The 25,363-nt window shown below is 41.2% G+C and overlaps 1 protein-coding gene and 1 long non-coding RNA gene across 2 annotated transcripts; both read right to left on the bottom strand.

The window, feature by feature from the left end:
- Positions 1-43: 43 nt before the first annotated feature.
- LOC145802976 (uncharacterized) lies at positions 44-17,620 on the bottom strand. Its single transcript, XR_014344885.1, has 2 exons — positions 17,276-17,620; positions 44-375 (listed from the first exon to the last, which is right to left on the bottom strand). It is a non-coding gene; the product is annotated as an uncharacterized LOC145802976 (long non-coding RNA).
- A 2,543-nt stretch (positions 17,621-20,163) lies between these two features.
- On the bottom strand, positions 20,164-22,728 carry LOC114310199 (cytochrome P450 81Q32). Its single transcript, XM_028256150.2, has 2 exons — positions 21,690-22,728; positions 20,164-20,909 (listed from the first exon to the last, which is right to left on the bottom strand). Exons 1-2 carry the CDS (start codon positions 22,554-22,556, stop codon positions 20,280-20,282), a joined length of 1,497 nt encoding a protein of 498 aa, XP_028111951.2. The 5' UTR covers positions 22,557-22,728; the 3' UTR covers positions 20,164-20,279.
- Positions 22,729-25,363: the final 2,635 nt, after the last annotated feature.

Here is a 25,363-nt window from a genome sequence, read left to right as displayed (position 1 = left end):
TTAGTAGGAACCAAGTTATGAGTATGCTTAAGCACAACAGTTGTTAACTTAAATGTTCTATCCTTTTGTAGACTCTCTCTTACTTTTGCTTTACAATCATTTTTGGATGACAAAGATGGTTCTAGAGGGTTCACTTCTGATCTTTTTTCTTCTTGTCCTTGCCCGAGTACATTCAATTTCAAAGTATTTTAGTTCCCCATCATTACCAAAATTTTGTGTTCCATAGCAAATCTAAGATGCTCCGCATATTTTGCATAAAATGCATACATTTATTGTTTTGAGGTAAAACACATCTCCTGCTTAGGTTCTTCAACTTCACCACTTTCCAGTTCTTGCCTCACTCGGATTGTTTGAACCTTCCATCATTTTGTTGCTCTTTAAAGGTTGTAGGTTCAAATTGAAATACAAAATTCAATTCAAAAATTAAAACCAATAGACATCATAATAGTAAGGGAAGAAAATTGATAACAATAGACATCATAATAGTGCTAGTGCCTTTGAAGACCAGTCAACACTGATGTTGATGCTGATGCTAATGGAGGAGATGAACAGACAAACCAAACCCACAGAATCTCCTATATGCACTAAACTGTCTAATACAAATTATCAAAAATAAATAAATATTACATTTAACATTAAAAAAGAAGCAATAAACAACTCCTGGGCAAAAATTATAGAATACTTCTGAGATAAAAGACTACAAAAATCTCCTATATGGACATGACACGGAAAGATGAGGAGTTAATGACAAACCATTCACATTAGTAGCAGTGAGCAATGAGAATATATCTAATTACTAAAACAGGATGGAAACAAAGCATTAAATAAGCATTTGCTAGACATTAATAGCAGCATCATGCATAAAGGGTCAATGACAAATAAAAAATAATAGCAACAAAGAAAATATTTGTAGGAGAGGGTTCAAGAAAAGAGTTGGAAAATTCGAAGATCTTCGAAGATCCTTGAAGAACAACTTCGAATTCTCTAGAATATGATGAGAGGCTTAGATTCTTCAATAATCTCAACTTAGGAACACAACAACAAAGGAGATGATGGAGATAAGAGATTGGGTGAAGAAGAAGGCAAAATGGCTAGAGAATAGAATAATGGCAAGGCTCTCCCATCGATCTCCCACTTTCACTCTCAAGGTTGATAATGGAGAAGGGAAATTAGTTCTTTCCCAAGAGTTCAAAAATCTCCAAAATCCATCCCTTGTAAAGCTATGGGTGGGTGCTATTTATAGGCACATCATGATGTAGGATGGAGCCCATGTGCAAGGCACATGGGGGATATTCTCTCTAACCACCTTGACCGAGGAGGTGACCTCTCCGAGGAGGTGACTTCTCCGAGGATGAGAAAACCCCGAAGAGGAGATCAACCTCTCGGCGAACCCTTCTTTTTAGCCACACCTAACCAATGATCCCCAATCATCCCAAAGGGTCAGGGGTAGTTCCAGAGGACGTCCTGCCGCAAAATATTGCCGAGTCTCATGGACCCCCCGGGGTCGTGCCACCTCGACCCGGGTATAGGTTAGTTTAACCGAAGAGTGAATTTGTCTCCACTCACCGTCCTCTGGATCGGGTCCTTTGTTCGAACTCCATTACACCCATGGTTCTGGTGCGTAGATCCCGGAAAGCTCCGAGCCCGCAAGTGTTCTGGGACTCATTAACGGAGCGACTTCTAGATTGCGTCTGAATCCGTTCAAAGCCAAGTATTTCGGACCTCTAGGTTCGTGGATCCGAATTCTTTCGAGTCCGAGTGCCTTGGATCTCTAGGCTTGCCTAATACCCTTTCGAGTCCGGGCCCGAGTAAGTCTCTAAGTTCGTGGATCCGAACCCTTTCGAGGCTTAGAGCCATTCAGCCCGTTTGATGGCGATAAATCTAGGCCCACCGGTCTTGGACTTGCGATAAATTTGGGCCCATCAACCTTGGATTATTGGGCCTAATTAATTTAGTGGGCTTAAACTTAACTCCTCTTACATTTGCCCCTTGCGTGTATGAGAAATTGTAATTTTCTCGGACATGCATAATTTCACCTTATCAGCCATGCTTCACATTACGTCTTCAAGAATATTTGGTCTTGACAGAGTCTAAGGATAAATAATATTAAAAATAAATAAATAAATAACTCTATTTTTTTTTTTTGAACTCTTTTTTTTTTTGTTGATGCAACTGATTTGTTTTTACAACATGTGAAAACATAAAATAAATAAAACACCCATTTTTCTTGAAGAGATAACGGCTACACACATTTTTTTCTTTCTCAAATATTTGAAACCACTAAAATCAATCAGGTTCTTTATTTATATATACATATATATGGAAGCTAAAGACAAAATCCACCATTCTTATCCTTTTTTGCAAATGTGAGCTCACTTTTTGAAATGTACTCAGCAAAATAAATAAATAAATAAATAAATAAAATTTATTTTGTGGAGTCCAATCATCCAAACCCACTTTTGTTTCTCCCTCTAAAAAGTGAAACCCACCGTTCTTTCTTCAAATTTAAAACCCGTAATTGCTTGGGCCGTTATATATATATATATATGTAGAATATTTGAGAGGACATTCCATCACACCCCTTTTTTTATTCTATTCAAAGATAAGGATAGCAACCCTAATCAATAGCCACTCACCTTTTCTATAGCTCATTTCTTTTTATTTGTTGCACAGCGGCGCCTCTCTCTCTAGATCGAGAGACCAACCCAGCTTTTCTTCAATTGGCGCTCTGCAGCTACCAAACCAAAGGTCACCGTGACCAGCTTGCACACTGGCCATCGTCGCATCCCCAAGCACCATCACCATCTTTGTCCGCCTTGCTCCGGTCTAGGCCGCTGCCACTGACCACCATCACTCCGACGTCATCATTTTCCGACCTCGCCAAAACAGCGTCGCTATTGGTTTGGCTGCACATCGTTCGCGTCGCGGCCCTGCCTTGCTTCCACAGTGCTTACTCTACCCATTTCTTTTATTTCTTCTACACTACTTCAGATCTGTAAACTAATTTCTGCCGAAAACATCTTCTCCTTCCTATATTTTTTTTAATCTGTGGGTAAGCTTTTATGAAGACTCATTTCTGTACTTCACAAAACACATTTATGAACTTCTTGCAATGGATCTTCAAATGCTAATCTTCTTTTGTGAGTCTGGAGTTTCTGATTGTTGCTCATTTTTTTTTTTTTTTTTTTTTTTTTTTTTTTTTTTTTTTGCGCAGCCGCCACAGGCACAGACCCAACTCGTCTTCTTCAACAGGCACAGGCCCAGCTCATTTCTTCCTCTCCAAGAAGGCTTCATTCTGGACTGCTAGAGGCCACCGACGTGCTCGTCTTCTTCAACAAACTACACTGCTGCCATTCACACAGACCTCCATCACAGCTTCCATCAACGCCGCCGAAGACCCAGCCACTGTCACGGCAGGCCAGCACCAGTACCAGCTTCCAGCAACGCCAAGAAGGCTTCATTCCAGCACAGACCCAGCTCCTTTCTTCCTCTCCAAGAAGGCTTCATTCTGGACTGCTTTCAGTAGGCATTTCGAATATATATATATATATATATGGCTTATGATGTATATATTTATATATTTTATTTTATTATATATATATATATATATAATTTTTTTTAAGCTTCGAATCTGCTGGTGCTTGCTTTAGATTAAATCTGCTGGTGCTTCAGTTTTTTTTTTTTTACTGCTTGACAAACTTTGGGCAAATATATATATATACATATATATTGATTATCATATATATATTTTTATTTAGAGCTTGGATTACCCACATTAGCCTTGGCTTTGCCATCAGAATCATCTGGCTCAACTTTTCCAGAATTGATAGGAGGGGATTCTTCAATGGGCCTTGTGGCAGCCTCATACACAGGAGTAAAAGCATATGATCTGCAGACAGAATCTCAAAAAAAAAATAAAAATAAAATAAAAAAATTGCAGTTTCAGAAGTTCTGGCAATACGAATCAGAAGTTCTGTTCCAGTTCCGATCACTGTTGACTTCAACGGTTCCAACGCACACCACACACGTTCGCCCTCTCAACGCAACGTGTGTGGTTGCTGACTCTTCTGTGGTACCAGCGTTGCTTCCGGCTTCAACTTGTCTGACGCCGACCACGCACGTTTGCCCACTCAACGCAACGTGTGTGGTCCTGCCAAGCCTAGCCCAGTCTTGTTGATTACAGTCTGTAAAGCCTCTCTGATTTCAGCTTAAATTTCCAGTATCGGCTTCAGACTTCACCTCTCTAACTGCCCAAATTTGTAAGTATGAAATTCAGCCCCCTCTTTCGAATGTAAATATATTTAAATATATTTAAATATATTTTTGTGGCAATGTAGAGGGCAAACTGAATCTGAATATGGACTCAATTTTTGTGGCAATCCCAATGACATTTTTTTTTTTTTAGCTCAAACACCGTGATTTTGGCCATATGGAAATATACATTGGCACTTGAAACCTTATTGAGGTGCTTGGCTTGAACATACTTTGTTGAACTTTATCACCGAGAAAAGGCCGAATATAACTTGTTGACTAGTATTTGAGCTCCATTTTTGACATGGAGAGAGAAAACCCTGGGCTTATGAATATGGACTTTGGAACGGACATTCTTGTAATTTGCATAATGATCCATTGAATCTTGCTACTGGTGAGCAATGTAATATGCTTCGGATCTCGGGCTTGAAATTTGCTATTGAACTTCACTCTGTCCAAATTTTGAGCCCCGTATAAATTGGACCTTTAATATGGAACATAGTGACTTTGAGAAATTGACCCAATTGAACTTCATCACAAAACGACCTATGATATTTCACCTCTTATCGATGATAGAAACCGAAAATCTATATGTTGTTGATATACATATTGGTACTGTAATTTATTGAGCTTGAAAAATACCCGAGAAAATGAGTTGTTGACGACAAAATTTCATTCGAATATGTTGCTTTAATTTCAATATTCTGAATCTTAATACGGTCAACTCTTTGTTATTTATACCTGTTATTCCAGCCATATGTCTTCTCGAAAGAAACCCGTAGCTCCGGAGTCATCAGAACCGGCTCTCATGAAAGAGAGGGATGTACCTCCGGCATCTGAGTGGAGGAAATCTCCTTATTTTGGTCGGAAGGACCCCTTCTGGCGGGCGGCTACCTCCACCACTTCTCTTCTATCTCCGAAGGGGGCTCCATTATGTCTCACTGAGGACACTGACTCTGGACATGGGGCCCTCATTTCTCCTTCCTCGGTGCTACGCTTTCGGATTGAGCGGGGGGACTTTTCATCCTGTTATCCTCAGTTCAAGGCCTTCTCAAATCCTCCTTTTGGTTGGCAGGAGTGGGTCGATGATGTTCTCTCGGACAAGAGCTTCTGTCAGTGGCTTTAAGAGGCCCGCCTATTGATCCCAGTGAAAATATCTCGATCCCTATCCATCCGTCGCAACAATGCTAGCCTGGAAGCCATGGCTCTTCGGTGGAGCACCGAGACACACACCTTTATACTTGGCCAGCACGAGATGGGGCCCACCCTTGAGGATGTGTTCATGTTGCTGCGTCTGGAAGTGACCGGCCCTGATGCCTTCGACCCTGAGCAGACACCCCCCGAAGATGATTCTTTGATCCAATCTCTGAAGCTAAATCTTCAAACTTGTGGTCGGTGGAGTTCCGTTTTTGATGGTTCAGCGAGGAGGACTAGTCGAGTAAGGACGGGCCGTGCCTCCTATACTGCATGGATCCGCCACTTCTTCAAAGATCTTCAGCCCTTGGCCAGAGATGCTGACCCTGACTCTCGGGAGTATGAGGCCGGTCCGATGTATGACTCCAGACTCTATTTCTTGGGATTTCTGGCTTGCTTCCTTTCATTCTTCATTCTTCCGAGCACGCCTCCGGATTCCCTCAATCCTTTCGTCTTCCCCTTGGCAGTCAGGCTCTTCAGAGGAGATCGGATCCCTTTGGCTCCCCTATTTCTTGGGAATCTCTATTATCGGCTGGATCTACTACATCGAGATATGGTTCGCTCCGTGGGTCGATATGAGCCTGTCTCCTTCATTCACAGCCAGTTCCTGCTTTGTTTCTTCTTCGAGAGGTTCCCAAAATTTGCCCCTGCTCCGACTGTATTCGAGGCGGAGGTTCTTCGAGAGATAGTGGATAAAGATGGCATCCCCGTGCTCGATACTGATGGGTCTCGGACATTTGAGAAAGCGAAGTCTTGCCAGCCGTTGATTACACGTTGGTGACGTACCATTTCCACCTTATCCTTGAATACTCTAGTGGATGATCCCCGACGCTTTGTGGCACGGCCGTATGTATGCCCACCTGTGGGTGTGGCCACACCGCTTATCTATCATGGTTCCTCCCGCTCGGTGTCCTTTCCTTTGCCGAAGAACATCCCTGCACCCTTTGTTGATATGCTGATTATGATCCGTCCGAGTTCATTACCGGTATGGCATGAGGAAGGCGTTGATAGTGCCGTTTATAGGCCTGACCGTGTAGCATGTCAATTCGGGTTTGATCAATGTGCCCCGGGGCCAGCACCTCATTTATTATCATTTTCAGAGAGCTACGGGCGCTTCAGTCGCGGGCTTGTACACACCGTGCTTCCCATATCCGGCTCTTTGACGATGCCAGGCTTGAGCCGAGTAGAGGGTTTCACCCCCTCTTTCAGGCGGTATTGGCAGAAGAATATCGATGCGTTTATTGCATTTGTCCAGAGCAGACCGACCGTATGTTTGCCTCCGCCGATTTATAAGAAGGATTCTTCTCTTCGGCTACCCGAGAGCCGAAAATCTGACCACATGTACGAGAGTTTCTTCACCTCATCTGCTCCAACTGACCCTTCTGCTCGGGCATCTGCTTCTAGCTTGGCAATTACTTCTCCGGAGCCAGTCTCTTTGAATAAGGTCTCTGGTCCTTGGACGACCCGCCTTAAGAAGATGGCTCACAAGAGGACTTCTGATGCCAGTCCTTCCGCTCCTCGCCTTTCCAAAAGGCTTCATGAGGTACCCGAAATTTTTGATTTGAAGCTACTTTCCTTTTTGCGACTATACCTTCTAAAATGAAAACTTTTATTTGCCCATGTTGTGTAGGATCCTGCGGTTGTTGACGTTCTCAGTACCGTGGCTCCTGGCCATGCTGCCTCCCCCAGGCCGGACTCAGACTTGGACGACACCCTTCCTTTGTCTGCAAGACTTGTGAAGATGCGCACCCCTCGTATAGCAGTTATAGATGATGATGATGATGAGGCTGAGTCCTCCGACCATTTTTGTGACCTTATTCCACGCATGCGTCGTCACCGCCCTACCGTAGCTGAGGAGGAGCGCTATCTTGGTGACGAGGTTATTGGGGCTCACCGTTCTGATGTTGAGATTACTGGAGGGACTGATGCCACAGAAATTGATGCCGTAGGCCATGCTTCTAGAAGCAATGTAGAGACGAGGTGCGCCTTTGGGAATGGTGTGGAGGTGGATGTGCTAGAAATCTCTGAGACTCGCTCTGGCACTTATGGTGATTCTCATCCTTCGGCCCTCCTTCCTTCTTCAGGGATGACTGCTACTGTTCAGGCTTCATCAGACATTGAGATCGATCAGGTGCTTTCTATACGGCCAAGTGACCTTGCTGATGCTAGGAGTCCTTCAGTTGCTCCGGCTTTGCATATTGATTCTCCCTCTGGTAATCTTTCTTTCTGAAGTTTGTCATTTATTTCTTTCTGTGAGAAATCTTTACTCAAATGGCTTTCCTGTTCCCTACCTCTAATAAGGCTTCCTTATCTTTTCTTCAGTGTTAGTTGCTACCGGGGTCCTGCCTTCACCTGCCTCAGACTCTGCTCCAGTGTTAGCTGCTACCGGGGTCCTGCCTTCACCTGCCTTAGACTCTGTTCCAGTGTTAGCTGCTACCGGGGTCCTGCCTTCACCTGCCTTAGACTCTGTTCCAGTGTTAGCTGCTACCGGGGTCCTGCCTTCACCTGCCTCGGACTCTACTCCGACTCTCTTTGTAACTCCTCACGGTTCTCCTTCTCAAGGGGGAACACCTGCCTTTGAGACGACTGCCAGAGGTTCTTCATCGCCAGTGCCTTCGAATATTTTGGATTTGAATCTCAGTGATTTCCACATTGATAGTGATGCTTTTGGTCTTTCCCCTTATCGCTCGGCATTCTCAGGCTCGGGACCTTTGCCGGGAGTTACCCCTCCGGGTGGTTCATCTAACCCGATAGACATTGGGGAGATTCCTGAGACTAGCAGCTTTCCGGCCCCAATTCCTCCTTCGACTTCTGGCAAAGTATCATTTCTCTATTATTGGGTAGCTCCTAAGTTTGCTTCAGTTCTACAGCTTATGCATTCGAGTTACCCGGAGACCTTTGCTTCATTTGCTTGCCAGTGTCCACTCATTCAGACTGCTCTTCTCGAGTCTTTTGCCACTATCTTATATAGCTTGGACAGGCAACGGTTGTGTGACCTTAATGGGAAAGTAGTCGAGACGGCGTATCAGGGGATCTCTGACATGGAGCGCCACCAAGTGGACTTATCATGGCTTCGGAAGCGCCTGGATATAGCTTCGAACGCCAGTCATCGGTTGGAACTTATGTCTGTGCTTACCTCTTATCGCACCTCTATAGATGAGACAAAGGCAACTCTTCGTGAACTTAAGTCGGGTTATGCTCGGGCCTTGGAGACTTTAGAGGCACACTCTACTGTTTGTCCTTCAGATGTAGATGTGACGGACAGCTTCTTCGAGGGTGTCTTTAGGAAAGATTGATTTTTTTATTATTATTATTATTATTATTATTTTTTTTGTTATCACTTTCTTGCCCCTTTCGATAAAAATGTTTTATCTAGGACAATGCAATGAAATGACAAAATTTTTGCTGTTTGGATATTGTCGCATTGTTTTCTCATTCTACTTGATAAAATATTTATTTCGAATGACACAATGGAAAGAACAATCATGTGCACATGTTTATAAAAGCTGAAATATTCTCATTAGTTCTTCAACTTTCTTGGCAAAAGTATAATAGATTCACTGCAAGTGATGGGATAAAACATACACCATAGAGAAAACCAGCTTCTTCATAGCGTAAGGGAAATACGACTTTTAGACAAAGTAAGAAAATGAAAATGAATTTCAACATAGATGAGTCCAACTATGGGTAGTAATGCTTGATAAACTTTGCATTGAGTGGTCCAGTTCGTAAGCCATCTCCAACCCTTATAAGCTTGTAGTACCCACTTGAGCTGGCCTGAACCACCTTGTAGGGCCCTTCCCATTTTGGAGAAAACTTGGGCAAAGATTGTCCTCGCATGATTGGGTTTACAATCTTCCATACTAGATCACCTTCTTCAAACTTCCTTGGTACCACAGTCTGGTTATAGGCTCGGGCGATGGACTCATGATACCTTTCCATGACTTTTGCAGCTCTGTCATGCTTTTCCTCTAACGCTTCCAATCTGGTGGTTCGAGGCTCCAATACCATCCCCGAGGCGAGAGCCATTCGAGCAGATGGCATTTCCAACTCTATAGGTAACACTGCCTCGGACCCATACACGAGGGAGTAAGGAGTTGCTTGAGTTGGCTTTCTCTTTGAAGTGCGATATGCCCATAGGGCTACTATCAACTGTTCGGACCAAGTCCCCCCAAACTCATCCATCATCTTGCTCAGAATCCTTATCAGTGTCTTGTTTGTGGCTTCCGCCTGCCCGTTCCCTTTTGGATAGTAGGGTGTGGATTTGTGATGCTTCACTTGGTAAGTCTCTAGGAGGCTCTTCACATATTTGTTTATGAAGGGAGTGCCGTTATCCGAGAGGATGGTGTTTGGTACCCCAAATCGGCAAATGATATTCTCCTTGATGAAGTTCGCGACTGCAGGCCCCGTAGCGTTCTTCAGAGGAATTGCTTCGACCCACTTTGTACTCAATTCTGTGGCTGCGAGAATCCACTTGTACCCCTTAGAAGATGTGGAGATGGGCCCTATCAGATCAAAAGCCCAGGTATGGAACGGCCATGGCATTCGGATACTATGCAGGTCTACAGCTGGAGCATGGATCAAATTTTCGTGTTTCTGACAAGTCTGGCACCTCTTCACGTGATGGGATGCATCTGACTCCATGGTCGGCCAGTAATACCCAAGGTGTATAAGTTGCTCGAACAGCCGAGCCCCTCCTTGATGTTCAATCTCGTGGGCTCTTCCGAGGACTAGATCTGACTCCTCCTTGGAGAGACACCTCAGGGGAGTGCCCTCAATACTTCTTCTGTAAAGCTTGTCCTGATCAAGAAAGTACCGCCTCGCTCTCCTCTTGAGGTGTGCAATGTCCCTCGGGCTCTCAGGTAGTGTTCCCTCTTTGAGATAGTCAATGTAGACTTGCCTCCAGTCAGGGGTATCAATTTCAAAGCAACTCTCATCCTCCCGGATGTATGACTGACACTTGGGGCATTCCTTCTATAATTGATTCGAGTCCTTCTCCATCTCGGGCCAATAATAACCTTGTCTTTGGATTCTTCTGTACAGACTGATATCCCCATCCCCGCAAGACTTTTCATGGATCTGTTGTAGTCGGAAGCTCGCTTCTTGTTGGCCAACACACCGGGCTAGGAATCCGGTACCCCCTCGGAAGTAAAGTTCACCTTGAATAATTGTGAATTGGGCAAGCTTGGCCATAGTCAGTTTTCCAACTTTGCTTCTGAGTTGTTCGAGGACTTCACCTCTCCAGTCCTCCGGAAGGTCTTTGTCTTCGGGTATTATTGAAGGTTCTGTTCTCTTCTTGATAACAATTGTTGCCTCTTCCTCTGGAATGTCAACTCTTGCCCCTAATGTTGCGAGGGCATCTGAAAACTTGTTGTCGGAGCGAGGCACATGCTCTATTTCGACCTTCTGAAATTTGTCAAGAAGCCTTTGGACTGTTGTTCGATATGTGGCCAAGGCAGGCTCCTTTAAGACGAACTGTCCTAAAGCTTGCTTCACTATCAGCTTTGAGTCCCCCCGGATCCGAATATTCTTGATACTGTGCTTATCAGCTGTTATCAAGCCTAAAATAAGAGCCTCATACTCGGCTTCGTTATTCGAACAATGGAAATCCAGTTTATAAGACAAATATAACTTTTCCTCACTTTTGCTTGTAAGGACTATCCCGGTTCCTCCCTTCCCTCCGGCTGCTGCTCCGTCAAAGCTCAATGTCCAGAAGCTTTCCTCGGAAGCCATAGCTGCATGCACCTCTCCTCTTAATTCTTCATTCACTGGTTCATAGTCACCACTTGGAAATTGAGCAAGGAGATCAGCTAAGGCTTGGCTTTTGATCGCCTTGGGGGCTACACATGTGATCTCGAATTCACCCAGTGCTAACAACCATCTTGCCACCTTCCCGGTTAGAGCAGGCTTGCTGAGGAGGTATCGGATTGGATCACTTTTAGTAACAATCTGAATCTGGTGTGCTAAGAAGTAATGTCTGAGCTTTTGGGCAGTGAATACCAAAGCTAAACAATGTCTCTCTACTGGAGTATATCGGACTTCTGCTCCTCGAATCTTCCGGCTGATGTAATACACCGGGCGTTCTGCTCCATCTACATCTTGGACCAATAATGCCCCTATGGACTTGGGGGTTGAAGTTAAGTACAACATTAGAGGCACCCCGGGCTGCGGGGCTATCATGGTATGAGGCGAGGTCAAGGCTGCCTTGATTCTCTCGAAGGCCTTTTGGTGCCCCTGGTTCCACTCGAACTTGGCATCTCCTTTTAACAATGAACCGAAAGGGGCAGAGATCTCCGCAAGTGCTGGGATAAACCTCCGAATATAAGACACCTTCCCGAGGAACTTCTTTAACTCCTTCTGAGAATGCGGGGGAGGCATTGCTCTGATAGATTTGACCTTGTCTTCATCTGCCTCGATACCATGTCTGTGTACAAGAAACCCGAGGAACTTCCCAGCCGTCACCCCGAAAGCACATTTGAGAGGATTCATCCTCATTTTGAATTTCTGGCACCTCTTGAATACCTTCTCAAGGTCTCGGAGATGGTCTTTTTCTTTCTTGGATTTCACCACTAGATCATCAACATAATCTTCCACCTCATGATGGATCATGTCATGAAAGATTGCAGTCATAGCACTTTGGTAAGTTGCACCGGCATTCTTGAGTCTGAAAGGCATGACTGTATAGAAGAAGTTTCCGAGAGGTGTTCTAAAAGCGGTCTTTTCTGCGTCCTCTTCAGCCATCTTAATTTGATTGTATCCACTGAATCCATCCATGAATGAGAACATCTGGTGTCCCGAGGTAGTATCCACGAGGGTGTCGATGTGAGGAAGAGGGAATTCATCATTCGGGCAAGATTTGTTCAAATCTCGAAAGTCTACACATACTCTGATTTGGCCATTCTTCTTCTTTACTGGCACGATGTTTGCTAACCACGTGGGATACTGTATTGGCCGGATGAAACCAGCCTGTTGAAGTTTTTCAATCTCCTCCTTAATCTTCTCTTCAAGATCTGGATGATATTTTCAAGCAGCTTGCTTAATTGGCTTGGAGTTTGGGAACACATCAAGATAGTGGGAGACTAGGTCAGGATCTAGTCCGGGCATTTCCTTATATGACCAAGCAAACACATCTGAGTATCGGCTTATCAACTTTAACAACTGTTCCCGCTTCTCTGGGCTAAGGCTCGAACTTACGAATACCGGCCTCGGTGCATCTTGTCCATCACTCAGATCTATTTCAATAAGTTGTTCGGGCTGAGGCTTCGGCCCATCTTGCATACATTCCGGAGCCACTTCAGGCTTTATTACTATATCATTGTCAGGAGGCTCTTCTTTTGACTCGGAGTCGGTGACTGAAGAAACCGACTCCCCGCACCTTCATAAATAGTACACCATCTTGCCTCATTCTCGAACTTTCATCACCTTCCGAGGAATAGGCGGACTTTCTGGTCTAGACATCGCCCGCTTACTTGATTCTGTCATCGGCTCCTTATCATCTTTGATATCCTCCCAACGAGGAATTTTGACCCCTCGAGGCTTAGAGGTGGTGGGAACTTCTTCGACAGCCAGTTCGGTGAAGTAGATGGCATCAGAATAATGAGCTTCATGGATCTCGAACGGCCTTTCTGTAGCCTGAATTGTCACCGTCTTCTTTCCCCATTTAGCCTTAACACACTGATGATAACTTGATGGTACAGCCCCATATCTATGCATCCAGGTCCTCCCTAGAATGATGTGATAATTTGCCTCAGAATCGATAATATGGAACTTGGTGGCCGAACGAATCTCTCCGACGGCTAAATCAACTGTTACGCATCCGATAGTAACTCTTCTTTCTCCACCGAAGCCAGTGATGACTATCGGCTGCTTCACAATGCGTTCTTCAGAGATTCTGGCATTTTCTAGAGTAGCGCGAGTCATAATGTTGATAGAGGCTCCACTATCTAGAAAGGCCCTTTTGAACTCAACCCCGTTAATAAAAGCAGTCACATAAAGCGGGCGGTTGTGAGAAAAAGGATACTTCCGATTAACCTCGGAGAAAGTAATGGCACTAGATTGCTCTTTTGCCTTCCTCGGGATAGATCCCTCAGTCGACATGCATTCCTCATGGTGTGCCTCGGCTATATTAATGATAGACTTGGTGATTTCTGTTCTTGCCTCCTTGGAAAGTCCAAGCTGGTCAAAGAACTGCTTGAACTTTACACAGTCTTGCAAGGTTTTGGCATAGTGATCCGGATCTTTTTCCACTCTTGGAGGCTCGTAGTTAACCATCTCCTCGGTCTCTTCAAAATAAGATGCCACATAAACATGGTGTCCTTATCTTCCGTAGTACTCTTCTCCTCCTTCTGGATCAAAGGGATCTTCGCCATGAGTCATAAATGTTCTGCCCTCTGGATCGAGAGCACTTCCATAGTAAACTTGCTCACCCTCTGGCTCGAGTATGTCGTCCAGATAACAATCATCGTCATCGAGATTGGCGATAGCCTCGATCATCGGGCCTTCATAAGCTATCATAGCAACATTCTTGCCCTTGTCTCGGTGTTGAGGATATGGTTGTTCTCGGATGTCTTGAGTCCCTTGCTTTTTGAACCTCAATTCGTCTGCCTCGACTTTATCTCTGAAGATTTTCCTGAGAGTCCAACACTTCTCTGTCGGATGTTTCAATGTACGATGGTAGACACAGAATTCAGGGCTCTGACGGTCCTTTTTTGATGGCATTTCTTCAACATAAGGCAATTTTAGCTCTCCGTCAGCCACCCATTCCTTAACTAGAGCTTTCACTTCCTCGATTCCACATGGATAAGAAACATTCCCCTTTTCACCATTATATTGCTTTCTCTTCTGGCCTCTATGACCTCCTCCTTGTGAATTTCGGGTATCTGGGGCAGAGGCAGCAGCAACAATAGGTCCACGAGACGATTTGAAACTAGTCTTGTAACTGGCCTTAAATCCGGACTCTTGAGCCTGAGGAATGCTAATGTTCCGAGCTGCTTCTATTAATGCCGAGAAGGTGGGTAGCTTGTGATTAACTAGAAACATTTTGTACCTGCTCAATGCCCCTTCTAGACAGATTTGAACCAAATAACTCTCCTCAACTGCTTCATGACAATCTACGGCCTTGTCCTGAAACCTTTTGACGTAGTCAAGGATGTCTTCACTTTCTTGTTGCTTTTCTTTACACAATGTAAGTGTGGTCACCTTCTCCGCCACTTGAAAGAACTTGGAGTGGAATTTGTTAACCATTTCCTCCCAACTTCGGACAGAGTTTGGGGCCAAATTAACATACCAACTATATGCTCGGTCGGTGAGGGACTTAGAGAATTCTCTCAGTCGGAGGACGTGGTTTGAACCATGAATACCCAGAGTCTCGATGAATCGCACAACATGTTCTCGGGCATTTCCTTGTTTGTCGTCGAACTTGATGAACTTCGGCACTGTATATCCCTCAGGGTATGGATAGCTCAGCATCTCAATAGGGTAAGGCGGCTTGATGTCTGGATCAGGCAAAGAGGGTAAGGTCCTCTTGCCACGTTCGAGATCGAGCATGGCCTGCACATCGGCGAGAGTGAGAAACTGCTGAGGGAGAGAGTTTGATGGTGGTATTCCCGGGACTTGGCTTGTGGTCCCGAAGACTGAACTAGGGGCGACTTGGCCATTCTGGTGCTGCGAATTCATCATTGGTGAGGACATTTGACGATATTGGCCATCAGCGCCTATAGACAAGCCAGTTGGTGATGGGATATTGAATTGAGGCCCGTAAAGTCCACCGTACGGCGCCGCTATACCAGGTTGTGCTTGCAGATTTGTTGTCGGCACCAAAGGAGGCCCGCTTGGTGCTTGGGTAACATTTACTGGTGGCGTGACAAGATTAGGTACGGGCAGAGCTCCCTTTTGCGCCATCATGCTCCTTATGTTTTCCTGGACACCAACAGTCGCCGGAGCACCATTCATTACACCAGAAACTCCCCTAGTCACCATTGGATCTTGGCTTGGCACGCCACGGAGCCCGGGTATGGGCAAACTGCCGCCGCCTACTGTGGTTTGAGCATGTGTTACTGTGGCCGTGTTGCCATGAGCCATAGGCTGATTGGGGCCTACTTCTCCTTGGATTTGATTTTGCGCTCCGGCGGGAATAACTCCACCACCAGTTTGATTTCCGTTTGGCGCCGGTGCAAAGTTAGAACTCATCACCAACATGGTGTGAGTGAGATTCTGAAGAGTGGTAAGAATCTTTTGCTGAGTATTCTGAAGTCCTTGAATGGCTTCAAGCAAAAGTGGTTGATCTGGAGCCATGGTTTTGTCATCACCACCATTAGAGGATCCTTGTTGGTGAACTTCATCTTCTCCCGCCATCCTTGTTGGAGTTGTGTGGATTCCAGATCTCGTTGAGACCATTAACCAATCCGCCTCCCCAGCAGAGTCGCCAAAAATGTAGGAGAGGGTTCAAGAAAAGAGTTGGAAAATTCGAAGATCTTCGAAGATCCTTGAAGAACAACTTCAAATTCTCTAGAATATGATGAGAGGCTTAGATTCTTCAATAATCTCAACTTAGGAACACAACAACAAAGGAGATGATGGAGATAAGAGATTGGGTGAAGAAGAAGGCAAAATGGCTAGAGAATAGAATAATGGCAAGGCTCTCCCATCGATCTCCCACTTTCACTCTCAAGGTTGATAATGGAGAAGGGAAATTAGTTCTTTCCCAAGAGTTCAAAAATCTCCAAAATCCATCCCTTGTAAAGCTATGGGTGGGTGCTATTTATAGGCACATCATGATGTAGGATGGAGCCCATGTGCAAGGCACATGGGGGATATTCTCTCTAACCACCTTGTCCGAGGAGGTGACCTCTCCGAGGAGGTGACTTCTCCGAGGATGAGAAAACCCCGAAGAGGAGATCAACCTCTCGGCGAACCCTTCTTCTTAGCCACACCTAACCAATGATCCCCAATCATCCCAAAGGGTCAGGGGTAGTCCCAGAGGACGTCCTGCCGCAAAATATTGCCGAGTCTCATGGACCCCCCGGGGTCGTGCCACTTCGACCCGGGTATAGGCTAGTTTAACCGAAGAGTGAATTTGTCTCCACTCATCGTCCTCTGGATCGGGTCCTTTGTTCGAACTCCATTACACCCATGGTTCTGGTGCGTAGATCCCGGAAAGCTCCGAGCCCGCAAGTGTTCTGGGACTCATTAACGGAGCGACTTCTAGATTGCGTCTGAATCCGTTCGAAGCCAAGTATTTCGGACCTCTAGGTTCGTGGATCCGAACCCTTTCGAGTCCGAGTGCCTCGGATCTCTAGGCTTGCCTAATACCCTTTCGAGTCCGGGCCCGAGTAAGTCTCTAAGTTCGTGGATCCGAACCCTTTCGAGGCTTAGAGCCATTCAGCCCGTTTGATGGCGATAAATCTAGGCCCACCGGTCTTGGACTTGCGATAAATTTGGGCCCATCAACCTTGGATTATTGGGCCTAATTAATTTAGTGGGCTTAAAGTTAACTCCTCTTACATTATTCAAAATATTCACAAAGGGAAAAAGAATAATTGACAGAATATTTTTAGATGAATGAAATTGATTAGAGCTTCCACAAATCATATACATCCCAAAAGAAGAAAATGTTCTCAGAAAATGGCCTCAAACCCACAGAATGCATCAATATCTAAACAAAATCTTTATATGTGGGCTTTCAACAAACACATAGAATGCATCAATACAAAAACACCAAAATCATGTTTGAAACAAATTAAAGGGCTTGGTGATATGAAGCAAACTGGAGCAAAATCATGGACCAAGAAAATTTCAACCAATGTAAACCAAAGAATGTTTGAAGCAATACCTCAATGACCCACGAATCAGTTGCTTCTTGGTGGATGGAAGCCGAAATTTTCAGAGAAACTGGAAGAATTGGAGACTGGTAGACCATGGTTGATGGTCAGCGGTGGTCTTCTTTGTCGTCGGTGGTCATGTAGGTCATCGTCGTCGGGGTCAAGCCCTCTAGGTCGTGGTCGTCTCTCTCTTTATCTCTTGCATACGTTGATTTGTTTTCTCTTCAGTCTTCTAGGGTGTGGTGCAAGAATGGACTGCCAGCTCAATTCGAGCCATTCGCGTCTCTATCTCTCGAGGTCTATAGTGGAACCGCAATCAAATAGACAACTTCTACAATCAATGAGCATGATTCTTTAGACTTGGAACACGAATGAAACGTCATATGCATTGTTGGGTGTTATATATAAGCTTCTCAAGTTAATAGGTATCAAATTTGACTTTCTTTATTTGCTTAATGTATTAAAAAGACTACAGTAAATTTTATCTTAAAATATATAAACATAAGCTAGAGTAGGTCAGGTTAGGGATACTGTTTGATTATGTCAATCACATGTGGGAATGGAGTTTACCATAAGTACATACAAATCCATATAGAGTAATGATAATGACTAAATTTATTTATCATGTGACTTGTAATCATGCATTGTGCGAATACATGGATGACATATAATTCATACCATGTGATACACAAATTTAAGACGACATATAAGGCATCATATCATGTGATACACTAAATATATTACTACCCTTTTTCAATTTGATAAAATAGTTTGTGTAGTTGGGAAAAATCGGTTTAGAATAAATGTTGAGAGAAATATATTTACACTTACAAGACATGCATTTTATATCGTAAAATATTATATTTTTACACGGTATGTATTAGCATGTCGTGAAAATTTTTACTAAAAAAATTTTTAATTTGATTTTTTTATGGCATGCAAAAGTATGTGTTAACAAAAATTTGGTTTAAACCCAATCAACAGTAATTGATCGACAAACTTAAATAAATTTTAAATAAGCACAAATAAAAATCAGGCTTTGGTGGTTGAATTCTATGTCTTAAATAGATTAAGGACTTCCTTAAAAGTAAATAAATAAAGAAGAAACAAAGCATAACAGAATATGTATTTATTCAATTAGATTGTCACTTGCCACCAGTTATCAGAACTTAAACAAGAATAAAGAAAGAACATATACAGTAATCGACAAAAGGAAAGAAATGAGGATTGAAAAACTATCACTTAATCTATTTCTAACAACTGCTAAAGTTAAATTACTCCTAGATGAATATCACGTTTTGTGAATGGTTTGTTCATAATTGATCCCTTCTTTATTCCTCAAGTCTTCCTTTTATATTTGCTTGGCTATCTCTTGCTGTAGCCATCAATCCATGATCTTTGTTGATATTTGCTCTACTCAACCATATCCCATCTTCATAGAAACTATTTACAGATTTTGCGTTTTGACTTGATATTGATCCCTCGATTTTAGCATATGATTTTTAATTGAATTTAATAAATATCTTTATTGGCTTTTATTTAATCTTTTCAAGCTACATTATCATCTCTTTCATGCCATGTTATTAGCATACTTGTCACGCCATGTCAGCATATTTATCGATAATAATAATATATATGGCCAAGGTTATTTTTAAAAATAGTTTATAGTCTTAATCGACAGACCATAATCAACAGAAAATAAAATGCGGTGTCAACAGTATGTCGTAAAATATTTACATTTAAGATGACATATATTTCATATCATAAAATATAATAACTTTACACGGCATGCATTAGCATGTTGTGAAAACTTTTACTAAAAAAAAAATTCAATCTGGTTTTTTTTATTTATTTAAATCATAAGGAAAATCATCAACATCCAAAGTTTACCATTTTGTGCTTAGTGATCAGTATCTTGTTGCAGAACAGTTTCTAAAAATCATCAAGTTAATTAATTATTAATTTGCTATCCTTTCAGCATATTCAATGGTATAGACAAACATTATTATTATTATTATGGTATAAATTGTTGGCTGATTATATCTAAAGGGTCAGATCTTTCTTGATTTGATTTTTGTTTTCTGGTAATGTTTTTTAATCTCAAATCTGCATAAATGCGTCTTGTTAGTTTTATTTTGTATTTTCACATATGGATTGGATCATTTTATATTTTTTTTTCATGACTGACTTTTTATACTAGCACAATTTATATTTGTTGAATGATCAGTTTTTGGCTTCAAATTGGTTGGTAGTCACATTAGGATTGCTCTCATGGTTGTGAAGGATTTGAGCTCTATTATTAGCAGCCACGAACAAAGCAAAAACAGAGTACAATATATATTTATGTATATGTATATGTTTGTAAATATAGCAAAGAAACTAGTCAGAGAGAACATGCGGGTATCTAATGATTGGATTTGGTTTGTAGAGAAATAGATGATATCATCATATCCAGAAAATTAAAGTGTTCTAGAGAACCACAAAGAAATAATAGAGAGAGAGAGAGAGAGAGAGAGAGGGTATGTTTAGCCCTGATTTGTTATGTAATGTTTGAGGCAATTATAGTGATTATGCATCTCTTCCTTATCATTATTTCCTTCTATTAATCTTTTTAGAAAATGCTAATATTTGTTATTGCTAGTGATTAATTTGGACCTCATCCAGAGGAATAATCACTTGACCAAGCTATGGAGTTTCCAAATCTTTCAATGATCACTATAAATGATCCCCCAATTGAAAACTGTAGATTTGAGATGATGATTAAGTAGTTGCAGAAAGAAATTAATTTTGCCAATTTTATGTGGGAGGATATTTTCAAAATATATATCTACTAATTTGTAATAAAATATGTTTCTCATTTTTTTATAATTTTTCCACTTATTTGAAAAATCAATCTCACGTACAAAATATATTTGAACTTATATAAATCACAAATAATACAAAAAACAAAACAAAACAAAATAGCACAATGTTAACACGTGAGAACATATTGATAGATTTTCAAAAAAAAAATGTTCAAACAACATTTGTGGCTTCAGAGAAAACGTTATTTATGATTATGTCGCGTGCTTTGCACATAGCTTCTAATGGCTCAGCTTTAGGCATGGTAAGTCCTTTTCCTTCCGTCAGATTAACTGCCTCCTCAGTAACCCTCTCCCACTCGAAGCATTGAATCAATGACCCCAAAGCTAAACCCACAACACGTTGTGCCAGACCAGCTCCAGGGCAAGACCTCCTTCCCATCCCAAATGGCATCAACTTGTGTCCTTCCACTTCTCCACCTTCGAATCTCTCAGGCTTAAAGCTTGTAGGATCATCCCAAATCTTAGGGTCCCGGTGAATGGCCCACGCATTAACCAATAACAATGTATCACTTGGCACGTTGAACCCCCCTATAATGCAATCATCCGATGATACATGTGGTACCAACAACGGTGTTGCTGGGAACAATCGAAAGGTCTCAGAGATAATAGCTTGAAGGTAATGTAGCTTTGAGAGATCGTGTTCATCAATCAAGCGATCTTGGCCCACATGAGTGTCTATTTCAGCTCTCGCTTTCTTCAACACCTCCGGATGGTTCACTAGAAGGGACATTGCCCATTCCATTGTCACTGATGATGTATCAGTGCCCGCGAATATCATGATCTGGACATTAAAAGTTAATAAATTAAACTGAAAAAGTAAATTATATTTTTACATAATCGGTGCTGTTTTTGTAATAAAAGTTATTTTGTTTTAAAGTGTCCGACCTCAATTCTATTACATTCTTTGTATGTAATTTATGTATATGTTTTTTCTTTTTATTCACAAATCATTACACACAAAAGTACGAGACAATAGGAGATGAATTTACCATTTGTTTAGCCTATTTTGTTTATATACACAATAAATATTATTTGAGTATGTAAAATATTTCATATCTACAAAAATAAATAAATACATTATTATTATTATTATTAATGCAATGAGTTGCACCTGCAAACATATTTTTGTAGTACGAATCTACTTAAAAAAATGAAAAAATAAAAAATAATGAAAGCCATCCCCTAACATATATCCTTTTTTTTAAAAAAAATTATTTATGAATATTGATTGCTATATAAAGTAAAAAAAATATTTCAGTTTGTTATGAAATACTTTCTTCTTAATTTAATCAGAAATTAATAATGCCGCGGATGAAACATTTATGTGCCACCTTGCGGACATAGCGTTTTCTTTTGTCCGGTAGTTCACCACTAAATTGTGTTTGAATAAAGATTTGGAAGAAGGTTTTGTGGAAGGAAAAGAAAATAAAAATGAAAATGAATAAATTTTTTTATTATGAAAAATCAGGTGATATATATAGATTTTAATTTGCAGAATTGCAGCATAAAAATTGTATGATGGGCTAGAAAGAGAGAGAGAGAGAGGGGAGAGTCCACAAACCGTGATTAGTCCTTTGATGATTTCATCGGTATAATATTCTGGCTGTGATTCTTGCAAGGAAAGCAAATGATCGATCATGGTGTTCTTACTCTTGTCACGCCTGTGCTCATCGATCAGACCTTGCAGGAGAGCGTCCATTTTCTTATAAAGTATCCCCAAATTCTTCTCAAAACTCTGATAATCAATCCACCTTAACACCGGTAGAAAGTCCCCTGGGTACGATGCACCGGAATACTGGACAGCCTGCCTCACGATTCGCCGGAACTCCTTCGCCTCCTCGTCGTCGCCATAATACCTCTTTCCGGCGATCATTCTCATGATGATATTAAAGGTCAGTTCAGAAAACTTGGATTTCAATTCGACTCTGGCGAAATCATGAGACGAGTTTCGATACAATCTGCGGAGTAAAAGTTTGATTTCGTCTCGCCTAATCGATAAGAAGCCGTTGAGGCGGCTGGTCGAGAAGATTTCCAGCGCCATAAGGCGGCGGAGGTTGCGCCAGTGGTCGCCGTAATTGGACGCGCCGATGCCGGTGTAATTGTAGGCGAAGTACTTGCCGATGATGAGTCGAGGGCGGTTGGCTAAGACGACATCGTTCTTGGTGAAGCATTCCTCCGCTACGGACGGCGATGACACCACCACCACGAGGCGTGACCCTAACCGGAGGGAGAAGATCGGCCCGAGGTTTTGGGAGAGTCGGTGGAGAGTGCGATGGATAGGGTGTTTGAATAGGTGGAGGTGACCGATGACAGGAAGAGCCGGTGGGCTTGGAGGGAGATTCTTCTGTGTTCTTGCTTTTGATAAGAACTTGACAGCAATAATAAGAAAGAAAAGAGACAGAAATACGTATGGCAAACTAACTTCCATGGCTGGTTGATTAATTCGTAATGAAGATCATATATTGTTTTTGTGAGGATGGATGGGAAGATTGTAATAATATATATAGTAGTGTGTATATGGGTAAACCTGTAGAAATTTCTGAGAGTCGTTCCATTAGTAGATTTGATCACGATACAGTAAGCAAAACGACAACACGATTACGTATGCGATCATGTAATCAATAGGATTTATAAAATAATTATTACTGTAGTAGAGGATAGAATATAAAAAGGAAACTTTCAGTCCGAGATTAGATTAGGCGATGTTGTTTGGTTCGTGGGGTCTATCACGATTTCCGTTTTGATAATTTGAATCGTTTAATGTGTAGGACTCGTCGAGTAGTATACGTCTGTAAAAAATTATGTTGATCAGATATCGATAACTATCTTATTGGATCAGTTTTTTGTCAACCGTTAATTTGTTCATCGTTTATTTTTTTAATACAAAACTGATTTGATCACATAACTATCAATATTCGATCAAAGTGATTTTTTACAACTATATGGTACTCAAAGAGATATACATATTGAATATTTCAGATTATCAAAACGGAACCTGTGATGAGCCTCCACAAGCCGAACAACACCGTCTAGTTCGATCTCAAACTAGAGGCAATAGCTGCTCCCTATAAAAATATATGTTGATAGATATGATTTGAGGAAATAACAAATCAGTATTAATTTTAAAAAATAATTAATTATAGATTCATGATAAACTCTATATATTTTAATAATTAAAATCATAAATTTATATTTACTTTAGGATAGTAACACTGATTTGTAAATTCCTCATATGATTTTTCAGGTAGACCTATACTAGATCTCGTTAGGCATGCGAGAGTGTTATACTAAAAATCAAAAAATCATTAAAAAAATTAAAAAGTCTATAATTTATATAAAAAATTCAAATATTTCTTTTTCCCTCTACTTTGTACACATATTTTCGTAAAAAATTAAAGTCATTCCAAATATACTAATTTTTGTACCTCATATTTTAGCTAAAAAAATAAAAAATTACTAAAATAGTCTGTTCCCAAACGAGTGAATATGTTATTTTAGTATGACAAAATTTTACATAAGGGGAAATGACCAATCAGTGTATAGTTGATTTTTTTTTTCTTCTGCATAATAATAAAATTTATAAATTTTAATTATTAAAGACATTAGCTTTTTCATGAATATCTAATTATTTTTTAGAATTATACCTGATATATACATGATAGTGTAGATAATTAGAGTGCTCGCTAGGGGTGGGCGCGGGTCGGTTGTGGTCACGGAACTTTTAATTTGTTATCTGTCTACCAGATTGGCAGATTAGAGAAAATTAATCTGCATCCATCCGTCAATCCGGCGGATGTAAACTGAGCGCATTGGCAGATGGATGCAAATCGATTTGGCGATTTAAAATTTTATAATTTTTCAATATAATTCAACTTGTGCACTTCTTCAAAAAAAAAAAAAAAGTATTACAGTTATTAACTTAAAAAAGTATTGCAATCACTGCATACCTCATCAAAGAAAGAAAGTTTAAAACTTTAGAATATTACAATCACTGCATATCTCATCCACATATTACAATCACAGTATGCCTCATCTACATAAAGTATTACAATCTATGGTTCTTAAAATATAAAAGTAATTTAAACCACCACAATCATGAACAGAGCAGTCCAACCAGCATATATCATCTTATTTATTTATTATTTTTAGAGTTAGATTTAAAAACAAAAAAATATAGATAAATAATACATTTATTTTTTTCAATTCAAAAAATATATTCAAGTTGAAAACTCTTTTTCAATTGAAAACACCAAGAAAATATTTAAACAAATTAAAAATACAAAATCTTACAAATTACTAGGGGTCCTCACGGTTTGGCGATTCGATTGCGGCCAAAGGAACCTTAAATCCTCCATCCGTCCAAAATTAGGCAGATTGAAAAAAATCAATCCGCAACCATCCGCTCGTCAACACGCATCCGTCTAAAATGCGGCAGATTGGTTTAGTTCGGTCAGTTTGGGTGGATCGATATATCCGTTGTTCACCCCTAATGCTCGTGGTTCGGTTGTGGCTAGGCAACCTCCAATTCGCCATCTGTCCGCCGAATTGGCGGATTGGAAAAAATCAATCCGCATCCATCCGCTGGATTGGCGGATGTAGATTGAGCGGATTGACGGATTGATAGATGAATGCGAATCGATTTGGCGGCTTAAACTTTACAAATTTTGAACATAATATAACTTGTCAACAATTTTTTTTTAGGGTAAATTACATTTACCTCCCCTGAGGTTTCTGACAAATATAGGGACCTCCCCTGTGGTTTGAATAATTACAATAACCTCCCTTGTTTTACCTGACAATGTCAAGATTTTCCCAAAATTTGACAACAGTTTATACACCTAACAGACCCTGCTGCTGTCATCAGATGTAAACACTAAAATGCCCATAATGCCCTCAAGTGCCCTCAAGACATCTATATACACCAAATGCTAGAGTTCTCCAGCTTCAGCAAATCCAAGTGAAAGAGGAAAAATTATAGAGGCAACCAAAATTGAAGAACAACAAAAACAAGAAGAAAACAAGGGTCCAAGCAAGCACAACACAGGTAAGTTCCCATTCACATTAACTATTTAAAAAAAAATTTTTTTTGCATGTGAATAACAACTAACCAGTCCAAAAAAATAATAATAATAATTTCAAAGCATAAAACACAAACAACAACAACCATTATTGACAAATAAAGCACAAACGACAAATAAAGCACAAACAACAAACATCCAACACAGGTATGTACCA

The sequence above is a fragment of the Camellia sinensis genome, chromosome 1 (assembly GCF_055761805.1).
Source record: "Camellia sinensis isolate YWXY chromosome 1, ASM5576180v1, whole genome shotgun sequence".
Lineage (NCBI taxonomy): Eukaryota > Viridiplantae > Streptophyta > Magnoliopsida > Ericales > Theaceae > Camellia > Camellia sinensis.
This window is presented reverse-complemented; position numbering and strand designations above follow the sequence as displayed.